The 15,689-nt window shown below is 47.9% G+C and overlaps 1 protein-coding gene across 4 annotated transcripts in view; it reads right to left on the reverse strand.

The window, feature by feature from the left end:
* Window positions 1–15,689, reverse strand: part of LPP (LIM domain containing preferred translocation partner in lipoma) — a 211,053-nt gene that overhangs the window by 95,653 nt on the left and 99,711 nt on the right. For all 4 annotated transcript variants that reach the window (XM_087872385.1, XM_087872387.1, XM_087872386.1 and 1 more), the window contains one exon: window positions 6,793–6,926. In XM_087872385.1, coding sequence (XP_087728511.1) covers window positions 6,793–6,926 — 134 coding nt within the window. The remainder of the gene's footprint in view (window positions 1–6,792; window positions 6,927–15,689) is intronic.

The raw sequence follows: 15,689 nt of genomic DNA on the forward strand, positions 1-15,689 counted from the left end.
CCGGCTGAGTGCCATGCCGGGGATGGTGAAAACAAACCCAGCGATGCACCTTATGGGAAGCGGCCGACAATACTGCCTCTGCCATGAAATCAGCCTTCCGGGCACGCATCGCAGCTCTCTTCCTCCACATCAAGCCATCCTTGATGTCAAAACTGCCCCCTCGCAGCCCCATCGTCACCAAGGTTAGAAGTAGGACGCAGAGTAACAGAGTTGGACGGGACCTTAGAGGTCTTCTAGTCCAACCCCCTGCTTGAGCAGAAGGCATGGTAATTTTTTAACAAGCAGATTGGTTTTTTAAAGGAGAATGTTTGCGTGGCTAAAAATAAAATAAAAATGCTGCGACTAGTTGGCCTATCCGAACGAACCCAAAATGAGGCCGGATGGAATAAATTGCGGGGATTAACAATATTCAGGCATAGGGTGTAATATTAAATATACTCAATATATTCAGGCATAGGGCGTAATATTAAATATACTCAATTTATTCATGCATAGGGCGTAATATTCAATATTACACCCTATGCTATTCCAGACAAACGGTTGTCCGCTCTCTTCTTAAAAGCCTCCAGTGATGGCTGGAGGCAAGCTGTTCCACTGATTCTGGGATTACAGAATAACAGAAGTGGAAGGGACCTTGGAGGCCTTCTAGTCCAGCCCCCTGCTCAGACAGGAAACCTTATATCATTCCAGACAAATGGCTGCCCAGTCTCTTCTTAAAAACCTCCAATGTTGGAGCATTCACAACTTCTGGTGGCAAGTCGTTCCACTGATTAATTGTCCTAACTGTCCGGAAATTTCTCCTTATTTCTAGGTTGCTTCTCTCCTTGATGAGTTTCCACCCATTGCTTCTTGTCCTGCCTTCAGGTGCTTTGGAGAATAGCTTGACTCCCTCTTCTTTGGGGCAGCCCCTGAGATATTGGAAGATGCAGTCATGTCTCCCCTAGTTTTTTCTTTTCATTAAACTAGCCAGGCCCAGTTCCTGCAACCGTTCATCGTATGTTTTAGCCTCCAATCATCCCCCATTCCTCTTTGTTGCTCTTCTCTGCACTCTTTCCAGAGTCTCAATGTCGGGTTTACATTGGGGTGGCCAAAACAGGATGCAGGATTCCAAGTGTGGCCTTACTAAGTAAAAGAGCCTTGGTAGTACAGGGGTTTAAGGCACCCTGTTATTAAGCTGGTTATTAAGACCAGCTGCCTGCAATTACTGCAGGGTTCGAATCTCACCAGGCTCAAGGTTGACTCAGCCTTCCATCCTTTCTAAGGTAGGTGAAATGAGGACCCGGATTGTGGGGGCAATAAGCTGACTTTGTATAAAAAAAAGAACACCGCTTAGGGGGGGCCGAAAGCCCTACTAAGCAGGTATATACAAAAGGATGAAGGCTATTGCTTAACGCATTGTAAGCTGCCCTGAGTCTCCAGAGAAGGGCGGCATATAAATCAAATTAAAAAATAAATAAATAGCAGGTCAGGAGATCAGGTGTCACTCCTCTCCGGCTCCGTTTCTAAGTGAGTGACACTTCCCACATGCTCCAGAGTATTTACTACACTCCAGAGGTTTCCCACAGCAACGGGGGAAAGTCTGTTTTCGGTGTGCAACATGAGTACAGCCCAAGGAAGAGACTTATGGTTCACCATGTTGGCTGATGGCAGAAGAGTGGGTACAACTGGTTGTGGAAGGCAGCTACGTCTGGCTGTGGACCTTGAAACAAGAGGTTTTCGAAAAAAAGATTGCACAGGGTTTTTTTTGTCCAGGAGGGTATAAGGACTCCTGCCTTGGGCATGCGGTTGGACTAGAAGATCTCCAGATCTCTTCCAGCTCTATGATTATTTATTTATTTATTGGTTCGATTTATATGCCGCCCTTCTCCGGAGACTCAGGGCGGCTTACAATACGTTAAGCAATAGCCTTCATGTCTTTGTATATACCTGCTTAGTAGGGCTTTCGCCCCCCCCCCCAAGCGGTGTTCTTTTTTATATGCAAAGTCAGCTTATTGCCCCCACAATCCGGGTCCTCATTTTACTTACCTCGGAAGGATGGAAGGCTGAGTCAACCTTGAGCCTGGTGAGATTTGAACTCGCAGTAATTGCAGGCAGCTGGCAGCTAAGTGCTATGTAACAGCACTTTAGTCCGCTGCGCCACCAAGGCTCTTATATTCTATGATCTTGGACAGCGGGTTAGAATAGAAGACTTCCAGATCCCTTTGAGCCCTATGATTCCATGATTTGGGGCAAGGGGTTGGACTAGAAGACCTCAAGGGTCCCTTCCAACCTATGATTCCATGATTTTGGGCAGAGGGTTGGTCTAGAAGACCTCCAGGATTCCTTCCAGCCTTTGCTTCTATATCTTGCGAAGGGGTTGGACTAGAAGACCTCCAGAGTCCCTTCCAGCCCTATGATTCCATGACCTTGGGCAGGGGGATGGACTTGAAGACCTCCAGGGTCCCTTTCTGCCTTTGCTTCTATATCCTGGGTAGGGGTTGGACTAGAAGACCTCCAAAGTCCCTTCCAGCCCTATGTTTCTATGAAGCAGCCAGATGTGAGGCGAGAGAAAAGAATTCTGGCTGCACAATCAGGACCCTGGACAGCTCCACAGGTGGGGAGACGTTGCTCTCTCACTTTCCTTTCTGGGCGCTGCAAGCATTTTGCAACTTGTCCTGAATTGGGGTTTGCCAAAAGTTTACGAGAAGATCCCCCCCAAAAGGGGCTCACACCCTTCTCATCATACAGCTGGACTTCTGCAGTGCTCTCTTCGTGGGTCTGCCTCTGAAGACCACTCAGGAGCTGAACCAGGCACAATGCCGATTGGTGAGATCAGCTGGGATCCACTCTGCAGGTTCTGCACTACCGGTTTAAGTCCAAAAATTTCTGTCGCTAAGCGAGACAGTTGTTAAGTGAATTTTGCCCCACATTACGACCATTCTTGCCTTGTTGTTAAGGGAATCACTGCAGCTGTTAAGTTAGTTGCATGGTTCTTAAGTGAATCTGGCTTCCCCGTTGATTTGGCTTATGAGAAGGTCACAAAAAGAGATCACATGACCCCGGGACACCACAACCTCGTCATAAATGTGAGTCAATTGATCTTCCCAAAGCCAGCAACATCTTCCGGAGTGCTTCTGGGATGTGACAATCCACCATCATTAGGCTGGTTTACGACTATGATGGTTACTGTTGGCTTAAGAGTTCATTGTAGACTTGCCTGTTCCTCCAGTGGTGAGTTTAAATCTCTCTCTCTCTTTTTTGTTTATTTAGCTTACAATCAATATTTTATTCTCCTCCTTTTTCCTTTACCCTTTCTTGAAATTTATCTTCCCGTAACCGACAGGAGTCGGACTGTTGGGAGGCACGATCGTTTAATAAATCTTAATAGGCCACCAATTGTACTCGGTGGCTACTCCACACGCCCCAAATGTGCTCTTTGGAAGCGGGGGGGAAAAAAAAAACACATTTGGGCATTAAAAACGGAAGAAGGGCCACTCGACAAGCGATCGAGAGCCAAGCAATTGGTGGCGAAGCTTGTGAGATGGACGCCCAAGCATTCTGTTAAAATGAATCAGGGATGTTGTGGGTTCAAGGAAATGCGTGCAGCAACGACGTTCCTTGATTATTTCTCCAGCTGCCATACGCTGCTTAAATACATACATTTCTCCCGCTAATTTTAACCGCATTTAAAATAGAACAGAGCTGGAAGGGACCCCGGAGGTCTTCTAGTCCAGCCCCCTACTCAAGCAGGAGACCCTAGACCAATAATGGCTATCCTTTTTCTCTTCGGGTGCCAAAAGTGTGCATGACAGTGTGCATGAGTGCCGGCACCCATAATGCAATGCACGCACCTCGTGCATTTTTCGCCCTCCCCAGGCTCCAGAGGCCCCTCCAGAGGCCGGAAATGGGCCTGTTTCCGCTCTTCCGCAACATGCACGCTGCTCCCCCTGCGTTTCCCTTGCCCCCTGCACAAGCACATGTGACCCCCCCGCGTATGCACACGCGTCTCCTGCATGCACCCCCTGCGCATCCCGAAAATCAGCAGGCAGGCGAGAGGCGCGCACACATGCACAGTGGACATGAGCTGGGCGATGGCCATAGGTTCACCATCACAGCCCTAGACCATGACAGACAAGTGACTGTCCAGTCTCTTTTTATAAGCCGTCAGCGATGGAGCACCCACAACTTCTAGTGGCAAGCTGTTCCACTGGCTAATTGTCCTCACTGGCCCTAGGGACACTCAGAAATACACTCAGAAATACACAGAAATACCCTCTTAGCCAGAAATTGATTTGGGGGGCAATCGTACATTTTTTAAAGTCCGGTCTACTCTACAGGGTTGTTGTTGTATGGGGGGAGGGAAATGGGAGGAGCTTCTGAAAGAAAGGTGGGATAGCAGTCTAACCCCTAAATAAACTGTGGAGTTGGGATCGTAGAAACACCCAGGAGCATAGAAGAGTTCGGAGGCAGATGCATGAATAAATGTCTTAAACGTATTTATTCATATGATAAATCATATTAACTATGTACAACAGAGATCAAGTCTCATGAGGAACAAACGTGAAAAGAGAGAGATGGAGAGAGCATGCGAGGTGGAAAAGGTTGGAGGGGGTTTTATACTTGGGGGAAGCCCCTCCTTTCCACATAGGGGTGGAGACACTCTCTGCCTCCACTGGCGTCCATATGACACATGTGCCAATACCTTGCAAATACTTGACATAAACATTCAATCTCCAGAGTTGCATAAATTGAGGACCCAGATTGTGGGGGCAATAAGCTGACTTTGTATAAATATACAAAAGGATGAAGGCTATTGCTTAACGCATTGTAAGCCGCCCTGAGTCTCCGGAGAAGGGCGGCACATAAATCAAATTTAAAAAAAAATTGGTTAGGAAATAAATCTTCTTTCGACTAACCATCGTTAATTCAAGGTGTCGTATTTGTACCCATAATGGAGTTTAATATGTCAAAAAGCCAATAAAATCCTGGGTTGCATAAACCGAGGCATGGAATCAAGATCATGTGGAGTATTAGTACCATTTTATAAAGCCTTTAGTAAGGCCACACCTGGAATGCTGCATCCAGTTTTGGTCCCCACATTACAAAAAAGAGGTTGAGACTTTGGAAAAAGTGCAGAGAAGAGCAACTAAGACAATCAAAACATACGAAGAACGGTTGCAGGATTTGGGTTTGGCCAGTCTAGAGAAAAGGAGGACCAGGGGAGACGTGATAGCATCTTCCAGTATTTGAGGGGCTGCCCCAAAGAAGAGGGGGGCAATCTATTCTCCAAAGCAGCAAAGAAGGCAAGACAAGAAACAATGGATGGAAACTCATCAAGGAGAGAAGCAACCTGGAATTAAGGAGAAACTTCCTAACAGTGAAGACAGTTAACCAGTGGAACAACTTGCCACCAGAAGTTGTAGAAGCTCCATCACCGGAAGTTTTAAAGAAGAGACTGGACAGCCATTTTGTTTGAGATGGTACGGGGTCTCCGGCTTGAGCAGGGGGCTGGACCTCAGAGATCCCTTGCAGTCCTGTGATTCTGGAAGGGAGGGAGGGAGGGGGGAGGAGGAAGGAAGGAGATGGCAATGAGAGGGAGGGAGGGAGGGAAGAAAGAAAGAAAGGACAGAGGGAGGGAGGGAGGAAAGGAGGAGGGAGGGAAGGAAGGAAGGAGATGGGAATGAGAGGGAGGGAAGAAAAGAAGGAAAGGAGGAGGAGGGAGGGGGGAGGAGGAAGGAAGGAGATGGCAATGAGAGGGAGGGAGGGAGGGAGGGGAGAAAGAAAGAAAGAAAGAAAGAAAGAAAGAAAGAAAGAAAGAAAGAAAGAAAGAAAGAAAGGACAGAGGGAGGAAGGAGATGGTAATAAGAGGGAGGGAGGGAGGAAGGAAGGAAGGAAGGAAGGAAGGAAGGAAGGAAGGAAGGAAGGAAGGACAGAGGAGGGAGGGAGGGAGGGAGGGAGGGAGGAAGGAAGGAAGGAAGGAAGGAAGGAAGGAAGGAAGGAAGGAAGGAAGGAAGGAAATAGATGGAAACTAATCAAGCAACCTAGAACTAAGGAGGAACTTCCTAACAGTGAGGACAATTAACCAGTGGAACTGCTTGCCACCAGAAATTGTGGCTGCTTCCTCACTGGAGGTTTTTAAGAAGAGACTGGACAGCCACTTGTCTGAGATAGTATAGGGTCTCCTGCTTGAACAGGGGGCTGGACTAGAAGACCTCTAAGGTCCCTTCCCGCTTCTATTCTGATTGATTGAAAATACAGTTAAGATAGTGTGAAACTCAGCCATGGTGCTGATGGAGGTAGATCTTCCACAAAGGGGGTCCCTGGGTAGATCTAAAGAGATATTAATCTACAGGTAGCCCTCGATTTACAACCATCCTTCAGCCAAAAAATTTATGTCGCTTAGCGAGACAGTCGTTGGGTGAGTTTTGCCCCATTTCACAACCGCAGTGGTGGGATTCAAATTTTTTACTACTACCGGTTCTGTGGGCGTGGCTTGGTGGGCGTGGCAGGGGAAGGATACTGTAAAATCTCCATTCCCACCCCACTCCAGGGGAGGGATACTGCAAAATCCCCATTCCCTCCCGATCAGCTGGGACTCGGGAGGCAGAGAATAGATGGGGGGCGGGGGAGGGCAGTCAGAATTTTTACTACCAGTTCTCCAAACGACTCAAAATTTCCGCTACCGGTTCTCCAGTCCCATTTTTCCAGTGTGGGATAACTTCAAATGGTCACTAAATGGAGTGTTGTAAGTCGAGGACTGCCTGTATTGGATTCCTCCTATTATTTCATGACTAGTCAAAAGAAGCTTCTTACCTGGATGTTGGCAAAAGCTTCCTCCGGAGGGGGCGGAGGCGGCAGGAAAGACCCCGAGGCTGGCGGGAAGCTCCCCAGGTGGTCGGATGAGAGGGGGGGCGGTGGGGGAGGGGGAGGGGGCGGTGGGAAGTCACCTGGACAGGGAGAGCAAGAAGAGAAAGCGCAGGTGAGGCCTTGGCCAACCCATCTGGGCTCTTTTATCTTTAATTAGTATAGACTCTGAAAATGTATATATATATCTGTGTGTATAAAAATGTATACAATATATAATGTATAAGTAATAAAATAAAATATAAATTAAATTAAATTAGGAAGGAGGGAGGGAGGGAGAGGAAGGAAGAAGATGGCAATGAGAGGGAGGGGAGGAAGGAAGGAAATTGGGAGGGGAGGAAGGAGGGGAGGAAGGAAAGAAAGAAGGAGATGGCAATGAAAGGGGGGGAGAAAGAAAGGAAAGGAGGAGGAAGGAAGGAAGGAGATGGCAATGAGAGGGAGGGAAGAAAGGAAGGAAATTGGGAGGGGAGGAAGGAGGGGAGGAAGGAAAGAAGGAGACGGCAATGAAAGGGGGGGAAGAAAGGAAGAAAAGGAGGAGGAAGGAAGGAAGGAGATGGCAATGAGAGGGAGGGAAGGAAGGAAGGAAATTGGGAGGGAGGGAAGGAAGGAAGGGTAGAGAGGGAGGGAGGAGAGGAGGAGAAAGGAAGGAAGGAGATGGCAATGAGAGGGAGGGAGGGAAGAAAGGAAGGAAATTGGGAGGGAAAGAAGGAAGGAAGGGGAGAGAAGGAGGGAGGAGAGGAGGAGGAAGGAAGGAGATGGCAATGAGAGGGAGGGAAGAAAGGAAGGAAATTGGGAGGGAGGGAGGGAAAAGGAAGGAAGGGGAGAGAGGGAGGGAGGAGAGGAGGAGGAAGGAGATGGCAATGAGAGGGAGGAAAGAAAGGAAGGAAATTGGGAGGGAAAGAAGGAAGGAAAGAGATGGCAATGAGAGGGAGGGAGGGAAGAAAGGAAATTGGGAGGGAGGGAAGGAAGGAAGGAAGGGGAGAGAGGGAGGGAGGAGAGGAGGAGGACTATTATAAGGGAACTGATACGTATGATATCATTGATCCTGATCTCTGCTTGGTCACCTGTGGCTGCTGTGTGTGCAGAGGGTGGGGGGAGGGGGAGCTAATGCAGGCAACGGCTGGCAAAGTGGTCTTTATCCCCCCCCCCATAAAAAGCTTCCTTTGGAAGCGACAGGAGGACATTTCAAGGCAGAAATCGATAGGAAATCAGCCCCTTTGGGAGGAATCGGGTGAAAAGACGCCACTCGCCCCCACCCCTCCGCTTGCTGCCTGCGAGAGACCCTGCCAGCATTTGCCAACCGAGGCCTCCGCCCGGAGTGGCATTAGTCGCCTTGGTGATTTCAGGTTGCTTGAGAGCCCCATGAGTTCAGGGGTGGGGGGGGCAGCGAATATGAGGCCCCCGCTGTTCCAGACCGTGAGTCACAAAAGCATCCCTCCAAGTGCCTCTGCCATTCAGCCACCCCAGAGGCTGGCATGGGGCAGCCAGAGTGGGCCACGTGCCCACCCCGGTGCGGGCAGCCGCGGGGAGTTGGGCTCCCCTTCCCTGATCCACCTGGACTCACTGCCTGGGCCGAGGCTCGGAGGGCTCCGTCCCACCTGCCCCCTCCTCAGGTTGCACCAGCCGGTCCGGCCAGAGATGCCCAGATGCGGCTCCAAAGGGGAAAAGGAACGAGGGAGGGAAAGTGGAGAGGAGCAGAGATCCCTTTGCTGGCCCAGGAATGAGGAGGTCCCAGGGATCCCGGATCCCTCTGGAAGGGTGAGCCAAGGAAAGGGAAGGGAGGGAGGAAAAGGAACAGAAGCTGAAGTCAGAGAAGGAAGGAAGGAAGGAGGAAGGATAAGAACAAGGGAAGGAAAGAAGGGAGGGAGGGGATAAAGATAGGAAGAGGGAGCATGGAAAGAAAGAGGGAAGAAGAAAGAGGAAGAGAGGAATGAAGAGAGGAAAGGAGGAAGGAAGGAGAGGGAGGGAGGGTGGAAAAGGAAAGGAAGGAACAGAAGCTGAAAGAAGGGAGGGAGAGAGGCAGCATGAAAAGTAAGGGGGATGAAGAAAGGAAAAAAGGAAGGGAGGGAGGAAGAGAGGAAAGGGATGGAGGGAGGGTGGAAAAGAAAAGGAAGGAAGGAAAAGGAACAGAAGCTGAAGTCAGAGAAGGGAGGGAGGGAGGAAGGAAGGAAGGAAGGAAGATAAGAACGAGGGAAGGAAAGAAGGGAGGAAGGGGATAAAGAAAGGAAGAGGGAGCATGAAAAGAAAGAGGGATGAAGAAAGGAAAAAAGGGAGGGAGGAAGAGAGGAAGAGAGGAGAGGGATGGAGGGAGGGTGGAAATGGAGAAAGGAAGGAAAAGGAACAGAAGCTGAAGTCAGAGAAGGGAGGAAGGAAGGAGGAAAGATAAGAACGAGGGAAGGAAAGAAGGGAGGGAGGGGATAAAGAAAGGAACAGGGAGCATGGAAAGGAAGAGGGAAGAAGAAAGGAATGAAGAGAGGAAAGGAGGGAGGAAGGATAGGGAGGGAGGGAGGGTAGAAAAGGAAAGGAAGGAAGGAAGGAAGGAAAAGGAACAGAAGCTGAAGTCAGAGAAGGGAGGGAAGGAGGAAGGAAGGAAGATAAGAATGACAGAAGGAAGGGAGGGAGGCAGTATGAAAAGAAAGAGGGACGAAGAAAGAGGAAAAAAGGAAGGCAGGGAGGGAGGGAGGAAAAGGAGGAAAGGAAGGAAAAAAAGGAAGGAAAAGGAAGAGAAGCCGAAGTCAGAGAAGGGAGGGAGGAAGGGAGGGAAGGAGGAAGTTTTTGTATTCTAGAATTAACTGAAACTTCCCAAATTAATTTTTGAAATCCAGCCATCTGTTCCAGTGTTTTTCAACTTTGGCAACCTTCAACAAATGTGTGGACTTCTACTCCCAGAATTCCCATGGGTGGCTGGAGAATTCTGGGAAATGTAGTCCAGATGTCCCCAAGCCAGCTAGGTGGAGAAAGACTGCTACGTACAGGGTCCCTTTTCAAACAACGGAGGCCCCCGTTTGTCATCATTCCCAGAAACACTTCCTTTTCCTCCTCTTCCTTCTCTTCCTCTTCTTTCTTTTCCTCTTCTTCTCCCTCTCCCTCTCCCTTCTTCCTCCTCCTCTTCTTCTTCCTCCTTCCTTCTCTTCCTCTTCCTCTTCTTCCTCTCCTCTTGTTTTTCTTCCTCTTCTTCTCCCTCTCCCTCTCCCTTCTTCTTCTCTTCTTCCTCTTCCTCTTCTTTCTTTTCCTCTTCTTCTCCCTTCTTCTTCTTCCTCTTCCTTCTCTTCTTCCTTTTCTTCCTCTTCTTCTTCCTCCTCTTCTTCTCCTCTCCCTTCTCTTCCGCTTCTTCCTCTTCCTCTCCTGTTTCTCCTCTTCTTCCTCTTGCTCTTCTTCTTCCTCTTCCTTCTCTTCTTCCTCTTCTTCTCCCTCCTTTCTTCTTCCTTCTCCCTTTCTTTCTTCTCCCTTCTTCTTCTGCTTCTTCCTCTTCCTCTCATTTCTCCTCCCCTTATTTTCTTCCTCTTGCTCCTCTTCCTCTTCTTCTCCCTCTCCCTTCTTCTTCCTCCTCCTCTTCTTCCTCTTCCTTCTCTTCTTCTTCCTCTTCTTCTCCCTTTTTCCTCTTCCTTCTCTTCCTCTTCTTCTCCTCTCTTCTTCTTCCTCTTCCTTCTCTTCCGCTTCTTCCTCTTCCTCTCTTCTTGTTTCTCCTCCTATTTTCTTCCTCTTGCTCCTCTTCCTTCTCTTCTTCTCCCTCTCCCTTTTTCCTCCTCCTCCTCTTCTTCTTCCTCTTCCTTCTCTTCTTCTTCCTCTTCTTCTCCCTCCTTTTTCCTCTTCCTTCTCTTCCTCTTCTTCTTCTCTCTTCTTCTTCTTCCTTCTCTTCTGCTTCTTCCTCTTCCTCTCCTCTTGTTTCTCCTCCCCTTATTTTCTTCCTCTTGCTCCTCTTCTTCCTTCTCCCTCTTCCTCTTCTTCCTCTCACGTGACCCCGGGATAGTGCAACCGTCATAAGTATGAGTCGGTTGCCAAGCACCTGATTTTTTTCCCTTACGTGACCGAGGGGATGGGAAACTTCCCACGGTCACTATACGAACCGTCGTTAAGTCAAGGACTCCCCGCATGGCTCGTTCCGACGGCAGGAGCAGCAGCCGAAGTGATGGCAGCCAAGCTCACCTCGAAAGGCAGCGAGCACAACAGATTTTCTCCGGCATGAATTAGTAATATTAGCAACAGACAATTTCTCAAGCACCGAAACCCAGTTGCCATGGATATCTCTTTATCGCGCCAGAGGGGTCACGATGAAAAACTCTGCTCACACTTCTTCCCCGTCTCTAGAATTAAAGTTTATTTTAACCATCGTTCCCCCCCCCCAGGCCAAAAATACAGAATAGTACAGAGCCAGAAGTGCAGGCTTTAATTAACAATTTGTACAAGCATTTCGCAATTTTATTTTATTTTTTGGGGGAAAAGAAAAAGAAATCCAGACATATTTTTTAAGGATGGTTAGGCTCCTGACCTCAGCAAGATTTGGTGTTGAGTCTGGTGGAGTCTTTGGGGCAGGGGAATCCTCGACTTACGACCGAGAATGAGCCCAGCGTTTCTGTTGCTGAGCCAGACGGTCGTTAAGTGAGTTCCCAAGTAGAAACACAGCTAGAGAAATAATTATTTTGGAATGAAAACCATCGATTTCGACGTCTCTGCCAACTCACGCCCTCCACTCTGAGAATTACCATGTGCTTCTTCCACCTTGTGTAAGGTTTCCCGCCTGAGCAGGGGGTTGGACTAGAAGACCTCCGAGGTCCCTTCCAACTCTGTAATCTGTAATCTTGGTGCCTACAAGAGTCTTATCAACATAGAAACTAAATTTTCTTTCAAGCTCTCTATTCACCTGACCCAAGAGGAAGCCACCCTTCTCCCTCTCCACAAGCCCCAGGAACCCCAATTTATTTAAAATATTTCTCTCATATTGGAAATTAGATGTGAATTTTAGAATAGAAGAATGGTATTGTGAAATGTGGAAATTAGCTTTAAATGATAAAATGACATGTGATATTAAAATTAGAAATGGTGACTATAAAGAAGATATTTTCTGGAAAATTTGGAAACCATTTGTGGACTATGCGCTGGGAAAATTGGATGCTTCGGTACCTGTACCCCGAGAACGTGGATTTTGGCGATCATGAGGATATATCCGAAGAACCAAATCTTCCTTTCTTATGTATAGCACAGGGTGAAATATTGTATATGTTGTTTGTAATGTTAGTAATTTAAAATATAAAATGAATAAAAATAATTAAAAAAAATAAAAAAATAAAAAATTTCTCTCTTGCTTCCGATCAGCCTTTCTCTTTGGAACCCCTGTCCTCCTCCTCTTTCCCCCTTGTTTTTTTTAAAAAAAATTGATTTATATGCCGCCCTTCTCCGGAGACTCAGGGTGGCTTACAATGTGCTCAGCAATAGCCTTCATACTTTTATATATTTATACAAAGTCAGCTTATTGCCCCCACAAACTGGGTCCTCAATTTACCCACCTGAGAAAGGATGGAAGGCTGAGTCAACCTTGAGCCTTGGCGAGATTCGATCTTACTTTAATTGCAGGCAGCAGATGTAAGTGGGTGTTAATAACAGTGCTTTAGTCTGCTGAGCCACCAGGCCCTTCCCTGCCTTCAGGAGTTAATAGCACCAGCCAGCCTCGGACAGTGAAGTGGGAGGGTGGACTAGAAATTAAATATTAATTGATATTCCAAGGCAAGGCAACCTTGAAAATGGACTCCTTCCTTCCTTTCTTCTCCTTCCTTCCTTCCCTCCCCATTTTTCCATCTCCTTCCTCCCTCACTCCTGCCTTCCATCTCATTCCCATCTTTCCTTCCTTCCTTTTCTCCCCTCCCTCCATTTTTCCTTCTTGCCTTCCTTTCTTCTTCCTCCTTTTGTTTCTCATCTATCCTTCCTCCCTTTTTCCTTTTCCTTCCTCCTCTCCCTTCCTTGTTTTCCTTCTTTCCTCTCCTTCCTTTTTTCCTCCCTCCCTCCCTCCTTCCTTCTCTCCCTTCCTGCCTTCCATCACTTCACTTCCTTTCCTTTTTCCTCCCTCCCTCCCTGTCTCCTTTCTTTAGTTCCTCTGTTCCATCCTTCATTTTTCCTTCTTTCCTTCCTCTTCCCTTCCTCCTTTTGTTTCCCATCTATCCTTCCTCCCTTTTTCCTTTTCCTTCCTCCTCTCCCTTCCTTGTTTTCCTTCTTTCCTCTCCTTCCTTTTTTCCTCCCTCCCTCCTTCCTTCTTTCCCTTCCTGCCTTCCATCACTTCCCTTCCTTTCCTTTCTCCTCCCTCCCTCTCTCCTTTCTTTACTTCCTCTGTTCCTTCCTTCATTTTTCCTTCTTTCCTTCCTTTCCCCTTCCTTTTTGTTCCCCATCTATCCTTCCTTCCTTTTTCCTTTTCCTCCCTTCCTCCTTCCTTCTCTCCCTCTCCTTCCTTCCCTCTCCTTCCTTTTTTCCTCCCTCCCTCTCTCCTTTTCTTACTTTCTGTTCCTTCCTTCATTTTTCCTTCTTTCCTTCCTTTCCCCTTCCTCCTTTTGTTCCCCATCTATCCTTCCTCCCTCCCTCCCTCCCTCCCTGCTTCCCCACCCTCTCTTCGTTTCACCCTCCCTCTCTTCCTCCTTTCCTTTCTTTCCCTTCCCATCCCTCACTTTCTCCCTCCCTCCCTTTCTTTGCAAAAAAAGAGGAGATTTTGTGATTCGCTCAATCCTGACAATCTCACCCCACCCCAATCAAGGTCAGAGGATGCTGTCAAGGTCTGAACTTTCTAATTTGCCTTGAGATTTTTCATTCCCTCCCCTCCTTTTTCTTTGTTTTCCTCTTTTTTCCCCAGACAAAGGACGGGGCGTCTGGGTGGCCCTTGGGCTGCAGGGAGGGCAGTGGGCAAAGCATGGCGACCCCCCCCCCACCAGAGGAGAAGAGCAGAGGGGCAGCAATCAGTCTCCATAGGAACAAGACTCTCATCAGGGAAAGCGATGAATGCCACTCGCCCGGACAATGGCAATCAGGGTCTTTAATTGCAGCCGGCCGGCACAAAAGGGGAGGGAGGAGGCCGGGGGGGGGTGGGCAGGGGGGGGTGAGGCCGGGGTGAAACCAGAAGCCGGCTTTTGCAATCATTCGGGGGCTCTTTTCAGAAAAACACAGCTTGGGGAAGATCTTTCTTACGACGCATTTGAGACAGGTAGTCCTCGGACTTCCTGTTAAGGATATTGTTGTTGTGTTACCAACCAGCAGAGTGTAGAGCACAGAGAAACGTTGCTGAGAGCAATGAATAAGAGACGTGCAAACTGGTTTATCAAAAGTTTCCTTTATAGTGAAAAAACAATCTCATAGTCTTTAAATCAAATCCAAGTCTTTGCCAGTTAAATCAGTCCAGTGATACAAAAACTCTTCTTACTACACAAACAGGAGTTGGTTAGAATAACAAACTCACTCTGGTAACAAACCACGATGGTAGCAGATCCATCCAACCGATGATAGCACAATGGTTGCAACTCCACACACAATGGTAGCTTATCATCAACTGAATACTTTACAGTACCTTTCTTAAATACGTTTACAACCAGCGATTATCTAATTACAGCATGACTCAGCATTACAATGAATCAGCAGGAAAACTTTAAAGTCACACAATACATATTCATATTAAAGTCACAGAACACATATATTGCCTGGACAACTTGTTAGGCTCAAACCATATCCTAACACTTACGACCAGAACGGAGGCCAGAGTTTAGGTGGCTAAGGGAGAAACGCGCTCGGTGAGTTTTGTCTCATTTTGCGACTTTTCCTGCCTCGCTTGCTGAGTTGCAGTTGTTAAAAATGACTCACGCGTCCGTTAAGGGAATCCGCCCCCCCTCCCACACACACACAAATGGACTTCGCTTGTCGGGAAGTCGCAAAAGGGGTTTACGCCGACCCCAGGGACGCTGCCACCGTCATAAATACGAGTCAGTGGCCAAGCGTCTGAACGTTGATGATGTGACCACAGGGATGAGGCAATGGTCGTAAGGGTGAAAAAGTCACCCACTTTTTTCAGTGCCGTTGTAACTTCGAATGGTCACTAAGTGAATGTTGTAAGTCGAGCACTTCCTATCAAGCTTTGGTAAGGCCACACCTAGAGTCCTGCATCCAGATTTGGTCACCACACTATTAAAAAGATGCTGAGACTCTGGAAAGAGTGCAGAGAAGAGCAACTGAGATGATTAAAGGGGAATAAAACATACGATGGACGGTTGCAGGAACTGGGCCTGGCTAGTCTAGTGAAGGGAAGGACCAGGGGAGGCAGGAGAGCATCTTCCAGTATTTGAGGGGCTGCCCCAGAGAGGAGGAAGGGGGTCAGGCTATTATCCAAAGCCCCTGAAGGCCGGACAAGAAATAATGGATGGAAACTGACCAAGGAGAGATTTAGCCTGGAAATAAGGAGGAATTTCCTGACAGTGAGAAAAATTAATCTGTGGAACAACTTGCCACCAGAAGTTGTGCTCCAACACTGGAAGTTTTAAAGAAGGGATTGGACAGCCATTTGTCAGAAATGGTAGAGGGTCTCCTGCCTGAGCAGAGGGCTGGTCTAGAAGACCTCCAAGGTCCCTTCCCTTATTCCAAGTAACACAGATTAAAGCAGGCTAAGCATAAGGTCAAATCTATTCTCCAAAGCATCTGAGGGCAGAAGAAAACAACGGATGGAAATCAATCAAGGAGAGAAGCAACTTAGAACCAAGGAGAAATTTCCTGACAGTGAGAGCAATTAATCAGTGGAACAACTTGCCACCAGAAGTTGTGGGTGCTCCATCACTGGAGGTTTTTAAGAAGACACTGAATAGTCATTTATCTGAAATGGTCGAGGG

Source organism: Pantherophis guttatus, chromosome 6 (genome assembly GCF_059756535.1).
Source record: "Pantherophis guttatus breed Tessera chromosome 6, ASM5975653v1, whole genome shotgun sequence".
Classification (NCBI taxonomy): domain Eukaryota; kingdom Metazoa; phylum Chordata; class Lepidosauria; order Squamata; family Colubridae; genus Pantherophis; species Pantherophis guttatus.